We start from the raw sequence: 14,477 nt of genomic DNA, 5'->3' as shown, positions 1-14,477 counted from the left end.
TAATCACGTATACTGTCTTCTTTAATTAATGTAATAGTGAAATTTCAAAATATTATGCAAGCGTGTTGCTAACCTGCTTGTAAAGGCAGAGCTTGTGGTGATTTCGTCATTGTAAGTTCCCACATCACCAGTCCTTTGCCCAGCCTTTGCTGAACACCTGAGCTGTTCCAGGTGCAGACTGAGGTCAGGAGGGAGCAGTGTTAGGATATGGAGGCATGTGCCATAATGAGGGAGTTCGCTCCCCTTATAGGCTTTATAATTGCATTAACACACCTTTTCCCAAGTGGCAGGCTCAGGCCTGCTATCTTTTCTCTGAGCTTATTATAGGTATGATTGCCTGTGCATTCTTTGCATTTAATAGCTTTCCTTTTAAACTCAGAGTCAGCTGTTCTCTATCTTTCCTCATTTTGTTCTTATTCCTTTTGACATATACAATTTGATGTCTTTGTTTCCTAGATGCATCAGATTTTTTTTTTGTTTTATTTTTGTTGTTTAAGGAATTACAGTAGGTAAAGGTGAAAAGAATGTTAATAAGGCCAAACTTCAATTAGGATTCTCTGGCCCTACGGACAAAAGTGCAGTGGCAGCCAGCTAGCACTCTGTGTTCTTGGCAGGGTAACCATGGGCACAGTGTAACCATTTAACCCAGGCTTGCTGCACCATTTTCCTTTGAATTTCACTCTTCATTGCCCATCATTCCCCTCCTGCATTTTGATTGAGGACAGGTTGCCTAATACAACTTGTGAGGAGTCAGTTTCTAGATTTTGAAATCAATATGATTTGAAGAGACCTTAACCTTAAGCATCAGATCCTTACAAGGTTAGTGTGCCTCAAATTGCCAAGTGCATGCAGATCACACGGCGATCTTGTTAAAATTCGGATTCTAACTGGGCCGGACTGTGTGGGGCTTGGGATTCCACGTGTCTAATAAAGTACCCCAGATGCTGATGCTGCTGTTCCGCCTTTGAGAGGCAAAGTGATGACAAAGTTCCTAACTGCTAACCTTGTTCAATATAAAACCAGCAAATACAGATGGGTTTAAGACTCCATGTTTGTCCCAAATATTAAGTGTTAAAATTCTTATAATATTAAGATTGACTTTTCCTATCCTGTGAGCCTAAGAAATGAATGTTTCCATCCTCTGTAGTGACTTCCTAATAACTGATCATGGTTAATGGCCTCCAGCGATGAAAATAGACCTAAGTACCCTAAGAGTAGGGTGGGAAAACACAAGAAGGGACAGGCCAGGCATGATGGCTCATACTTGTAATCCCAGTACTTGGGATCAAATGGCAAATGTTAAGTTCTCATTTAACCATGTCTGCAACCATTACTCTTCCCCCAAAAGGGCAAAAGATGTGTGGCCATATGGACTTTAAAGAGAGAGCATTGGGCAAAAGTTAGTTCGGTAACTACTTTTTAAATACTGCTTGTCATGAGGTGTAAATATAAAGCCTCTATTGATAACTAACAGTGTTTTGCTCATAGAAATGAGGCATACATGGCTGAGTGAAGAAATCACCAGATTCAGGGGGGAAAAAAACCCAGGCATTATTTACAGCAGGCTAAGAATTTCACAAATTGAGTGGATTTTTAATAACTATTAGCAAGAGGGAGCAGTTTATATACCTGAGGATTTGTTGAATAATAATCTGAAAAAGACTAAATATGCCTTTTTTTCCACATGTCTTCTAGAGAAATCAACTTTTCAGTAATTGGTCAGTATGTGGATTATCTTGTGAAAGAACAGGGAGTGAAGAACATTTTTGGTAAGTCAACTTTGGGGATGTCTCTGCATGTCTCCAGCTCAGTCTTTAGAAGGTATATCTCACCTGGTTACCAGCCAAGAGGTCACACAGTCATGGTGTCACAGGTTATGATGGAGCCTGGCTAAGCTAACTAAAATTTGTGAATTTGTAGGCCCACCAATGTTAGACCTACAAAGCACCTCAAGAGATTACCTCATTTGATAGTGTGCCAACACTTAAGGTATTATTTTTTATCCCCATTTGGAGATGAAAATATATGACTCAGATATACTCTAGGTTGCCCCAGGCCATTCAGCCAAGAAGTGGTAGAGTAACAACTAAACCCTCTTAGGTAACAACTAAACCCTCTTCTCTCTTTTGTTTATTTATTTATTGAGATGGAGTCTTGCTCTGTCTCCCCCTGGGCTGGAATGCAGTGACACCATCTCGGCTCACTGCAACCTCCACCTCCCGTGTTCAAGGGATCCTCCTGCCTCAGCCTCCTGGGTAGCCGGACTATAGGCGCACACCACCACACCCAGCTAATTTTTGTATTTTTAGTAGAGACAGGGTTTTGCCATATTGGACAGGCTGGTCTCGAACTCCTGACCTCAGGTGATCCGCCTGCCCCAGCCTCCTGAAATGCTGGGATTACAGGCGTGAGCCACCGCGCCCAGCCTCTTCTCTCTCTTAAGAATGGGCTTTATTCTGTCTTCCCCTGGCCTTTCAAATTGTGAATGGAAGAAAGACTCTAAGTGTAGCACACAAAGAAATCACAGGACTAGTAGTTATCCCCTTTTATTTCATAGAAGTGAAAGTTTAAAAAAATTAGATCTTGAACATTTTAAGCCTGACAGCTATGCTTACCTGCGATTGAGCTGTCCCTTGCTTAGTGTTCTGGGCTCTCGGACCCTTGGATGCATTTTTATTCTGAGAACACTACACCTTGGCCCTGACCTACTGCTCTACCAACAGGAGCCCCTCCAGAGCCAGAGGTACCTGGTAATAATAATCAGAGCAGATTAAAACTTGTGTGAAAAAGTGTCCTGGCCACAGGTCAAAACTGAGATCTGATTACAAAACCACTCAATGTCCCTCTACAGCGCTAAACCATAGTGGAGAAGGCAGATTCTTACTCCACAAAAGGCAGCAGATCTCCCCTGGGTATGAGGAAAAAGCAGGAATATCCCTATGACCAGAGCACGCTTGAAGTCAAGACGTCAAAGGAGTGGTTAAAAATACTTTCCGACTCCCCTGCCCTGCCTCCCCAACCTCCCCTCTTCCAACCCAGTGCTGAGTGCTTAGAGATTCAGAGTGCCACCATATGCATGAGACCTCAGTAATGTATCCTACTGCCATAGGCATCTTTCTGTGATCCATTAAGAAATGATTGTAGTAGGCCAGGTGTGGTGGCTCATACCAGTAATCCCAGCACTTTGGGAGCCTGAGGCGGGCAGATCACCTGAGGTCAGGAGTTCAAGACTAGCCTGCCCAGCACGGCAAAACCCCATCCCTACTAAAAATACAAAAACTTAGCTGGGCATGGTGGCAGGTCCCTGTAATCCCAGTTACTCAGGAGGCTGAGGCAGGAGAATCACTTGAACCTGGGAGGCAGAGGTTGCAGTGAGCCAAGATGGCGCCACTGCACTCCAGCCTGGGCGACAAGAGCAAAACTCTGTCTCAAAAAAATAAAATAAAAAAGAAATGATTGTAGTAGAAGGAAAAGAGGAAAGAGGATGAGTTTTGGAATCACACAACTCTGGATTCAAACTTAAATTATTTACTGTTTCAGACTTTATCTTTTCATCTGTAAATGAGAAAAATAATTTCTACTTTGCTGGGTTGTTGTGAGAGTAAGTGGATATGTAAGAGCACTTGGTATAAGAAATATTAATATCCTTTGTGCTTATTTATGAAATATTTATCTAAAAAACGAGTTGTCGTAGAGCACTACCATCATGTCAAATTGTAAATGGAGATAGTTTGAGATCTGTAGTATACAAAAGCACCCGCATGAGTAACTCCCACTTATTTGACATCCTGGTACTAGATAGTGTTGATTTCCCTGCCATTCAAGCCCAGATATAAAACTGGGTAGTGTGTTTGGAGATTGACGTAAAATGTGGGCAGTCATCCCTGTCTTTATTTAAAATATTTGCTGACTGTCCATAATATCAAGGTCAGATTTATAATTACAAGTCACAATTAACCTTCCCACTGCCTTTGACAAGGTGAAAGGAAAAAAGATGGAGTCTGAAGTGAAAATGGAAACATGGCATTTTCGCCTCCTGACCATCCTCAGTGCAGCAGTTTCTGACCCTGCACTTTCATACTCGGGGTTGGAGGAGCAGAGGTGCTCCTTGGTCCCGCTGATTTACTCTTTGTTTGAACAGTGAATGGCACAACGGGAGAAGGCCTGTCCCTGAGCGTCTCAGAGCGTCGCCAGGTCGCAGAGGAGTGGGTGACAAAAGGGAAGGACAAGTGAGTGGCTGCATGAGGATAAAAATGCCCTTTGGCAACAGCCGTATTCAGTGAGCCTCTTCCCCAGAGAATACGCCCTCCCTGCTTTCTGGTCAGAGCCGGGGCTTGAGGTCAGCTGGTGGGAAGATGAGCAGAGCCCCCGGGATCCTGGCTGCTTGGAGAAGAGCCCCCTCCCTTTCTGTGCAGAAGGGCAGCCAAACTGCTAGACACACCTGCCACCCAGAGGTTCCGTTGGGAAACTGCTTCTTACCTGTCTACAAGGCCAATCCCCTCACAGTTACCCGTCCTTGGGCTGAAAGGTAAGAGGGGAGGGTGGTGACGGACTCTGCTGGTCACTTGGCTCTTCCACTGAGCAACTCACACTCCTTCCCTTCTTGGGATGAGCGCCTGATGCTTGTATTGGCCCACTTCTCCTTACAGGTCTCTGTGCATCCAACTCAACGTGCTCTTTTATGGTGCTTCCTCTTGCGCTGTTGGAGGACTTTCTGTAGCCCATAAACTTCCATGCAGTGATATATTTTTGTAACACCCAATTCATGCCATGGTTGAACAAACAGGATAGTATCAGTTCCATAAGCACTTCCAGTTTAACTAAGTTTTTTTTTTTGTTTTTGTTTTTGTTTCTCTTGAGACGGAGTCTTGCTCTGTCACCCAGGCTGGAGTACAGTGCAATCTCAGCTCGCTGCAACCTCCGCCTCCAGGGTTCAAGCAATTCTCCTGCCTCAGCCTCCTGAGTAGCTGGGACTACAGGCGCATGCCACCACACCTGGCTAATTTTTTGTATTTTTAGTAGAGACAGGGTTTCACTGTGTTAGTCAGGATGGTCTTGATCTCCTGATTTCGTGATCCACCTGTCTTGGCCTCCCAAAGTGTTGGGATTACAGGTGTAAGCCACCACACTCGGCCAACTAAGTTTTATTGATTTGTCGGTTACATTGTTATATGTTATGTACTGTGATAGGCACCAGCCGTATAAAGTAAGGGCTCTGCCTTCAGGTTGCTGACCATCCAGTAGGGGTGTTAGATCATGAAAACTCTAACACCCCAACCCTTCTGATGAATGTATAAACAAAAAGGGAGTAATTGATGTTGTCTTAGGTGGAGGTAAAAGATTGGAGGTAAGTTCCAAGTGAGCAGAGGTTGTCAGTGTGAAGCCCATAATGACCTTGGGAATCCTTAATGGCTTCAGGGCAGCTCCAGTACTCTGAAATTATGTGCCAAATTTGAGTGCATATCCACAGAAGCACTTTCTGGTGAGTCATCAGCTTTCAGTTAATTTTGTGAGATCTAGGGTCCAAAAAGATGAAGGACCATGGGCAGAGTGCGAAAACAGGAGGGCTAAGGGCACACATTAAGAACAGTACTGGCTGGGCACGGTGGCTCACGCCTATAATCCCAGCACTTTGGGAGGCCAAGACAGGCGGATCACAAGGTCAGGAGATCGAGACCATCCTGGCTAACAGGATGAAACCCCATCTCCACTAAAAATACAAAAAAAAAAAAAAAAATTAGCCGGGCGTGGTGGCAAGCGCCTGTAGTCCCAGCTACTCAGGAGGCTGAGGCAGGAGAATGGCGTGAACCCGGGAGTGAGACTCCATCTCAAAAAAAAAAAGAACAGTACCAAAAATGAGGGACAGGGAAGTAGGCAGAGACAGAAAGCCCTCAGAGGGTAGGAGGCTAGTTGGGAGTGAGTCCTGTCACTGCAGCCAGGGAAAAGAATGATTTCAGAGACTGTCAGTGTAGCAGGGGCCATAGAGCCCGACTGCCTGAGTTAGAGGCCCAGCTCTGCTTATTAGCTCTGGGAACTCAGGCACATCACCTAACTTCTGTGTGCTTCATCCCTAAAATAGAAGTAATAATCGTATCTCACTTATGAGGTTGTAGTGAGGATTAGAACAGTGCCTGGCAGGCACAGTTCACATAACGCATTCACACTAATGTAAGAATTCATTGTAACTATTTAGATGCAGTAGATGCTATGTTCATTATAACGTTTGTTATAATAACTATTAGATGCCATGAAAGTCAGCACACAAAAGACTGAGAAGACCACTAGGTTTGACACAGCATAGGAAGTCACTGATGACCTCTGAAAGAGCAGGGCCAGTCAGGTTATTGTAGAGAAGTCAGACTGCAGTTGAGTTACAGAATGCAGCAGACATCTGCAAGTGGGAGCGGTGAGTGCAGCTGATCCTCACAAAAAGTTTTCTGGCAAAGGGAAGGAGAGATGGAGTCATACATTAGGAAGGAAGGAATAGGCAAGATTGAAAGAAGGATAGTTTTGTTAAGTGGAAAAATGTTGAGCGTGTTTCTATGCTGAAAGGACACTGCCATGGAAGAAGAGATTAAAGATACAGAAAAAACTGGTAAACCTTGGCTGGGTGCAGTGGCTCATGCCTGTAATCCCAGCACTTTGGGAGACCAAGGCAGGCAGATTGCTTAAGCCCAGGAAATCAGGACCAGCCTGGGCAACATACGGAGACCCTGTCTCTACAAAAAATAAAAATAATAATTAGTCGGGCATAGTGGTATGCCCCTGTGGTCCCAGCAACTTGGGAGGCTGAGGCAGTAGGATCACTTGAGCCCGGGGTGACAGAGGTTGCAGTGAGCCAAAATCACACTACTGTAGTCCAGCCTGGGTGACAGAGCAAAACCCTGTCTTAAAAAAAAAAAAAAAGTGGTGAATTGATACCTTTGATGGAAGGTCTTGGATAGGGGAATTTGGCTAGGGGTTTGACATACAGATGCTCCTCCACTGATGACAGCATTACATCCTGATGGATTGATCAGAAATTCATTCAACTTACAATTTACATTGGGTTTTAAAGACATAACCCTGTCATAAGTCAGGGAGTGTAATGATGCTTTCACCCCATTGTAAGGTCAAACCATCGTAAGTTGGGGACCATCCGCACAACCCAAAGTAGACAGAGTAGCTTTAGAAGACAGCTGAAGGCCTGGCACAGTGGCTCACACCTGTAATCCCAGCACTTTGGGAGGCCAAGGTAGGCAGATCACCTGAGGTCAGAAGTTTGAGACCAACCTGGCCAACCTGACAAAACCCCGTCTCTACTAAAAATACAAAAAAATAGCCGGGCGTGGTGGCAGGTACCTGTAATCCCAGCTACTCAGGAGGCTGAGGCAGGAGAATCGCTTGTACCCTGGAGGTGGAGGTTGCAGTGAGCTGAGATTGCACCACTGCACTCTAGCCTGGGCGACAGAGTGAGACTCCATCTTAAAAAAAAAAAAAAAAGCTGAGAAGCTAGGAGGAAAGCAAATGGTGATATAGCCCCAAACACAGGTGGAGAGAAGGAAGGATAAGGGAGTCTGTGTGTGAATGCTTCTTCATCTTTGGTCTCTGGGACTCTAGGACATCTGCCCAGAACAAGGAGTTGGGTAGAATTTAGAGCTTGACAGGAATAGTCAAGATTTGAAGTAGCCACTCCAGAGAAATGAGTCATGACAGCCAGAAGGCTCGTTGGAGCCTCCTCCTGGGTTGGGAGATTACTAGGAAATGTGTATTTTAAATTTCCAACAGTGGTAGCTGTGCCTAGCAGCCCAGGAGAAAGAGGAAGAGCGAATGGATGATTGGCTTCACCTAAGCCAAGAGAAAGGGATAGTGAAGGGAGGGGTCGTGCAATAAAACTGCTGGTGAGAGTTCAACAGGTCAGTCAGCCCTCCTTTCTCCATTCAGAAGTCTTCTATTATCCTTTAAAAATACAAACCTGATCATGTCACTTCTCAGCTAGGTCCTGTTTTACCTAAGACATAGCTAGCCAAGAACCCCTGGAGGACTCTGTGATTGGGCCTAAACAGGAATGTGGTGTCTCTGTCTCATGAGGGCATGTGTTATTCAAGGTCCTTCAGAAGACTCACTGGGATGACTGCATTCACAGCTGAACATTATTAATCCCACTTTGAGAAGACCAGTCTCGCTGTGGCCTCTCTCTCCCCAGATGGGAACATGGAGTACACCCAAAAATGAACATCGGGGTATCAGAGCAAATATCCCCTTTTGGCCAAATTCTGAGGAGATTTGCAAAATAGGAAATTGCTTTTTATAGTGAATTCACTTCTCACAGGACTAGTTCCTGGTTTTACTCTTTGAGGAAACTCTTTATTTTTCTCTCCAACCAAAAATATCTCAGTATCATACCTATCTTCATTTATGTGATACCACCAAATAGAGCATCTAAAACAATGCTTAACCAAAATAAGTACTCATGTATTGATTAATCAATTATTGCGTTTCAAGTTCTGCTTGGTTGAACCTTAAATTCTATTCCCTAGACATTTTTTAAAATCCCTAATGATTCTTTATCTTTACTGTTTTCTGTATTTTTGCAGCATTGAGCGGCTCTATTCTTTTTTCTCTTTTTTGTTCTCCCAAACTTGTTTTTTTTTCTTTAAGTCTCTATTCTTAAGGCTTAACAGTAATAACTGCTAATATTTATTAAGCGTTTACTATGCCATGTACCATGCTGTGTTTTACCTGCATGAACTCACGTAATCCTTACAATAGCCCTGGGAGACAGGTAATGTTATTATCTGAATTATTCCAGGAAATTGAGGTGTAAAGGTGTTAAGTGCCTTTCTGAGGAGTTCACAGCTGGTTCATAACAGTCAGGATTCAAGCTTAAGACTCTAACTCTGGGATATAAGTTCTTAACAGCTATGTTGCACCACCTCTCAATTAGATTTCTTCCCTAGTGCTTGATTCACCCATTGGCATCTTGATTTTTTTTAATTTACATTTGATCTAAGTCAACAAATATTAGCCAGTGCCAGATATATGCAAAGCACTTTTATATAAATATATGCAATATCATTTACTTACAAAAACCATATGTAATATCTGACACATAAATTGATTCTAAACATGATTAAACTAGGTCATTTCTTTCCATTAGAATTTATTATGTATTTTATTTTTATTTTTAATTATTTTTTGAGACATGGTCTTGCTCTGTTGCCCAGCCTGGGGTGCAGTGGTGTGATCTTGGCTCACTGCAGCTTCCACCTCCTGGGTTCAAGCGATTCTCCCACCTCAGCCCCCAAGTAGCTGGGACTACAGGCACACACCACCACACTTGGCTAATTTTTTGTATTTTGGGTAGAAACGGGGTTTTGCCATGTTGCCCAGGCTGGTCTTGAACTCCTGAGCTCACGCAATCTGCCCACCTCAGCCTCCCAAACTGCTGGGATTATAGATATGAGCCACTGCACCTAACCTATAATTGATTTTTAAATTTTGTGTCTTTTATCACAACTTAGAAGTGTTTTATGTAAGCATGTATATAAGACGAATTTCTATAGACTCCAATTTAAGATAATGGGCTTGGACTAAATTATCTTTGTGATCCTCTGCCTCTGACTTAATGAGAGATGAATCCCATTTCTGTACACGTTTAACGATTTTCAGCATATATTTCTGCTGTTGGTAATATGAAACCTCCATGATACTGTATAAACATATCACCTTCCCACTGGCTCTAAATGAAGTCATTGCAGAAATGGCTGTATTCCTACAGAAAGGAAGAAATGAATACCATTTTAACCTTGCCTTTAAATACCTCCTTTGGGGGCTGAATATTCTCTGCTGTGAAATCAGAATCATCCTAGGCACAGTCAAATCACAACCAACCTCTCAGTAACATGACAAGACTTTGATATCAATGACCTAGGTTAAAAAGATCACCATAAGCCCCTTTAGGTAGATTAAATATATTGCTATAGAACTTAATAAGTGAGATTAATAAGGCATCAGTTAACTGCTAAAACCAGCACAAATCAGGATAGTGCAGCCCTTCTGCATGCCTCTAAACTCTAAGCGATGCAGCAGTGTTTTTTCTTTTGCAGGCTGGATCAGGTGATAATTCACGTAGGAGCACTGAGCTTGAAGGAGTCACATGAACTGGTATGTATGCAGCTCCATCTGGGAGAGACCACTCAAGGGGCCTCCATTTTTATGCTACAGTTAAAATCAGTACTGTATTTGCTACGTAGTGGATGGTGTGCCTGAAAAAATAAGGTGTGGGATCTCAGGGGCTCACTGCCTAGAAGCAGGCATTGAGCCATACAGAAAAGGTTGTAGCTCCAGGTGATGGTAACTGTAGGACAGGAGATGGAAGCACCTTCCTCCAAGGAGAGTAAGGATGGATGCAGCTGTAGCTGAGTTTGCAGGTAAGGAGCAGAACTGAGCCAATTTCAGTTTTCTCTGGGAAGTAGAAGGCAGTGCCATCTGCAGGGCACAGAGGGACAAAGGATAGAGTAAAGGCTTGAAGAATGGCAAATGTGAATTCTGCATTGGAGAAAGGAGGAGGGAGCTAAAACACAAAAGGATTGCTTGGTGGTGCTGAAGACCAACTTAAGTTGTAAGTTATAAATTTGTCATACCACCCTTCAGCACAGTTGTGGAATTTTTTTTTCTGGGTACACTCTTTAGCCAGAATATAGGAACAAGAACAGAGACAATTGGATTGCTCCCACTTTCGAGATTAGCAGGTTAAGTGGAGCAGAGGCAAGAGAGGAAGGGGTTAAAGTTCCTGGCAGAAAAGCCGGTGGTGTGGTGATTCTGAGGCCTGGGTGAATTGGTTAAGAAAAGAAGGCACACACTTTGGGAGGCCGAGGCAGGCAGATCACGAGGTCAGGAGTTTGAGACCAGCCTGACCTCGTGATCAACGTTTTAGTAGAAACGTTGTCTCTACTAAAAATACAAAAATTAGCCAGGCATGGTGGTGGGTGCCTGTAATCCCAGCTACTCAGGAGGCTGAGGCAGGAGAATTGCTTGAACCCAGGAGGCGGAGGTTGCAGTGAGCCGAGATCGTTGCACTGTCTGGGCAACAGAGCGAGATTCCATCTCAAAAAAAAAAAAAAAAAAAGAAAAGAAAAGCACAAAGATGTTTAAAATTGTTTATCAGAAGGCCCTGTACCTGGACTGCTGTAAATTAACCAAGTTTCCAGAACTTAGATATTCTACCTCTAAAGATTACAATGACTTTTTCTGGCCCAGCTTCTTCTTAATGGGTTTTGTTTGATTGTTTTGGCTATTTAGATTTAGAAATGGGATGTATAATATATTTGCAAAAAATTGCAACTTAGTGCTTTAGGCAAGATGCAAAGGAGTAGCTATCATTAGCCATAATAAGTGTGGAATCAGAATTTAGAGACTTGATTTATTCCTCTTACATTTGATTTGCTTCTCTTACAAAAGATTTTTCAACTAAGGCAGTGTGGTGTAGGGTATATTTTTCTTTTTTTTCTCTTTTCAATTGCTGCCTTTCCAATGTATAATACAAATTTTAAAATATTGTCATGTAATGACATGAATGACGGTATCATCCATTGGACTGAACATCTGAATAGTATGGAAATAATCTTGGAATGAATAATCCTCTGGAATAGGGATAATCTCCTGGTATAGGGATAGTCTTGCCAAAGAGACAATAACATTGGCATCTGCTTAGCCATAACTTTTTATTGGATGGTGCTTGAATGGACACTGCCATCAACTCTCTTAGGTGTTTCCTCTTTCCTTGCTTTCAGCTAAGGTTAATCTTCTACTCTTTTTCTAAACAGAGTAGTAAGCAAATGATTTAAATATGTCACATTCTGATCCTGTGTTAATAAAATTATTCCCAGTGCCTTAATTGGGCTATATCCCAGTCTTCTCCTTTTAACTATTCTAGTTTACATCGGCAGAAAGATAATCACATCTATTAGATATAGATATTACAAGTCAAAGTCTCAGAAGGAAGGCCCTTTTCCCTTTTTAGATAGTGGGGCACGTTCTGAAACAACAAGTATCTACTGGTTCCTTGCTATGTGCCCAGCACCATGATTGACCTGGACTCAAGGGTAAGCAAGATCTGAGCCCTGCCCTGAGGGACTTAAACTCTAGTTGGAGGACAGTCACCATACACAACTGCTTTAGAACCTGGTAGGTGTAGGTACTGTATTTGAAATAGATACATAGTGTTATAAGGGTCCAGCAAGAGGAAATATTACTTTTTTCTGGAGGAATTTGAGAAGATATCAGAAACATGGTGCAGAGTATCTTCTGTGATGTATATAATCTTTTCCTTTTCAGCATGTCTCAACTGCATTCCCAATCTAATATAAATTTTACAATATGACTGTCATGTCATTGGACAGAAAAGACAGTATCATCATCAATGGGCTGAACAGAACAGAAATTACATGAGCAGATATCTCAATTAATGGTTATAACTTATCAAAATGAACCATTTATGTCTCCTTAGCAAGGTTTTTTGTACTGACAAAATATGAAGTATAAGATTAAGTGCACAGCTCACCTTCATCGGGGAGCTCTACTTTGCGACCTGGAATTTTCCTGGCAATGACATTCATTAAATTTGGTTAATTTTCCCACTTTCCAGTGGTACATCAGTTAGCAAATTTGAAGAGCTTGTTACTGATCTTAGTATCTAAGCTATAGGTGACTATAGTAAATCACTTGCTCCAATATGGTCTTCTTTCTTCCTTTAAAGGCCCAACATGCAGCAGAAATAGGAGCTGATGGCATCGCTGTCATTGCACCATTCTTCCTCAAGCCATGGACCAAAGGTAAGTAGATAGGTCTGAATGCATGGCACCTCACATGGTCTACTTCTTCTTGCCTCCATTCAAAATGGTTATATTTAATTTGTGAAAGTAAAGCACTATAGATTGGAGGCTTGAAGTTGCAATGGTACAGTGGTTCTCTGAAATATTTGCTCTCCCTGGATCCATAAAAGAGACTGCATTAAAGTACTTCAATTTTTTGCCAAGTAATTGATCTGATTGGGTCATCTGCTGAGCCTGGTTGATCTGTAGATGCCTGTTTGGGTCAAGTGTCTGCTCCTGGACCAGTGAGTTGCACAGGGTGTCAGTCACATGGCAAAGCATAGGACCATTTTTCTTAAAAGAGAAGAATATAAATGATGGGCATTTTGAGACTACACATCCTATTCAAGGTTGAGTAAATGATGAATTTTAAGAGGTTTCACAGAAATATTCATTGCCTTCCAGAATACAAAAGTATTGCTTTCTCTTTCTCTACTGTCTTCTCTGCGGAAACTATTTATTGTGTCTAAGTATACCAAGTCTTTTTAATCCTTTTTGATTAGCAAAAAAAGAAGTATAAATTTTAGAAGGATAAAAACAGACATTATTTGCCTACATGATTAAATAAATCCGTAATTAAATGCATAATAGGTCTAAATCATCATGAAATATCACCTATTATTGATACATAGAAAATAGTTCATTTAGGTAAGCAATTTAATATTTATAAATTGCGAGTTTAAAATGAACATTTTTAAAGTTTTAAAAATTTTTTAAATTATTTTTTAGAGATGAGGTCTTGCTCTGTTGCCCAGGCTGGAGTACAGTGGCATGATCATAGCTCACTGCAGCCTCAAACTCCTGGGCTCAAGCAACCCTCCTCCATTGGCCTCCCAAGTAGCTGGGACTTACAGGCGCATGCCACCATGCCAAGCTAATTTTTAAAAAAATTTTGTAGGGACAAGATGTTGGTATGTTGCCCAGGATGATCTTGAATTCTTGGCCTTGATCCTCCTGCCTCAGCCTCCCAAAGTACTGGGATTACAGGCATGAGCCACTGTGTCCAGCCCAACATTTAAAAATTTTTTCACATGGCTTTACAAATTTTTACGTGAATATGTTTCCTAAAAGGAAAAATAATGAATATATGCATAATAATTTGTCAGAAATATTATCATAGACTTGAATACACATCGTAACAGTATTAAGATGAGTACATAAAATTCTCCTATTACCCAGTGGCATCCAAAGCAGGAGGAGTGCTGCTGGACCTATCATCTGCAGTAGTGTTGCAGGCGAAGCTCACATGAGATGATGCAGGAAACCCCACTTCCTCAGCAAACCAGAGTGTGCTCTCTTTTGATGTATCTGGATTTCTCCCCAAAGGGAAAAGTACCAAATTTTGGTGGAATTCTTGCAAAATGTGCCACTACTGCTATAATTTCCCTCTTGAAGCAGATATTGTTTATCTTTTTGTTACAGGATTTTCTCAATTAAAATCTTATTATTATCCTATAGTAGTCTCTGTTGTTTACTGTTCACACTTAGCCTTTTTGGGGTAAGATGACAAGAGTCTCACATGATGGACTTATGTTTTTCATGATCATCTCTTAATATATGGGAAGGTTTTCATCAATTTTTTAATAGAGTTTAGTATGGTAGGAGAATAATCGTCTTATTTTG

General features: G+C 42.0%; 1 protein-coding gene across 11 annotated transcripts in view; it reads left to right on the top strand.

Annotated features, from left to right (window-relative positions):
* Window positions 1-14,477, top strand: part of NPL (N-acetylneuraminate pyruvate lyase) — a 41,270-nt gene that overhangs the window by 12,348 nt on the left and 14,445 nt on the right. For 5 of the 11 annotated variants that reach the window (XM_054455607.2, XM_054455576.2, XM_054455587.2 and 2 more), the window contains 4 exons: window positions 1,696-1,769; window positions 4,142-4,528; window positions 10,089-10,146; window positions 12,740-12,815. In XM_054455607.2, the coding sequence (XP_054311582.1) occupies window positions 4,356-4,528; window positions 10,089-10,146; window positions 12,740-12,815 (307 nt within the window). In that variant the 5' untranslated portion in view covers window positions 1,696-1,769; window positions 4,142-4,355. The remainder of the gene's footprint in view (window positions 1-1,695; window positions 1,770-4,141; window positions 4,529-10,088; window positions 10,147-12,739; window positions 12,816-14,477) is intronic. The other 6 variants (XM_054455566.2, XM_054455536.2, XM_054455557.2 and 3 more) reach the window with 2 other exon arrangements.

This window comes from Pongo pygmaeus, chromosome 1 (assembly GCF_028885625.2).
Source record: "Pongo pygmaeus isolate AG05252 chromosome 1, NHGRI_mPonPyg2-v2.0_pri, whole genome shotgun sequence".
NCBI classification, from domain to species: Eukaryota; Metazoa; Chordata; class Mammalia; order Primates; family Hominidae; genus Pongo; species Pongo pygmaeus.
The sequence above is the reverse complement of the archived record's forward strand: the minus strand, read 5'-3'. Positions and strand labels throughout refer to the sequence as shown.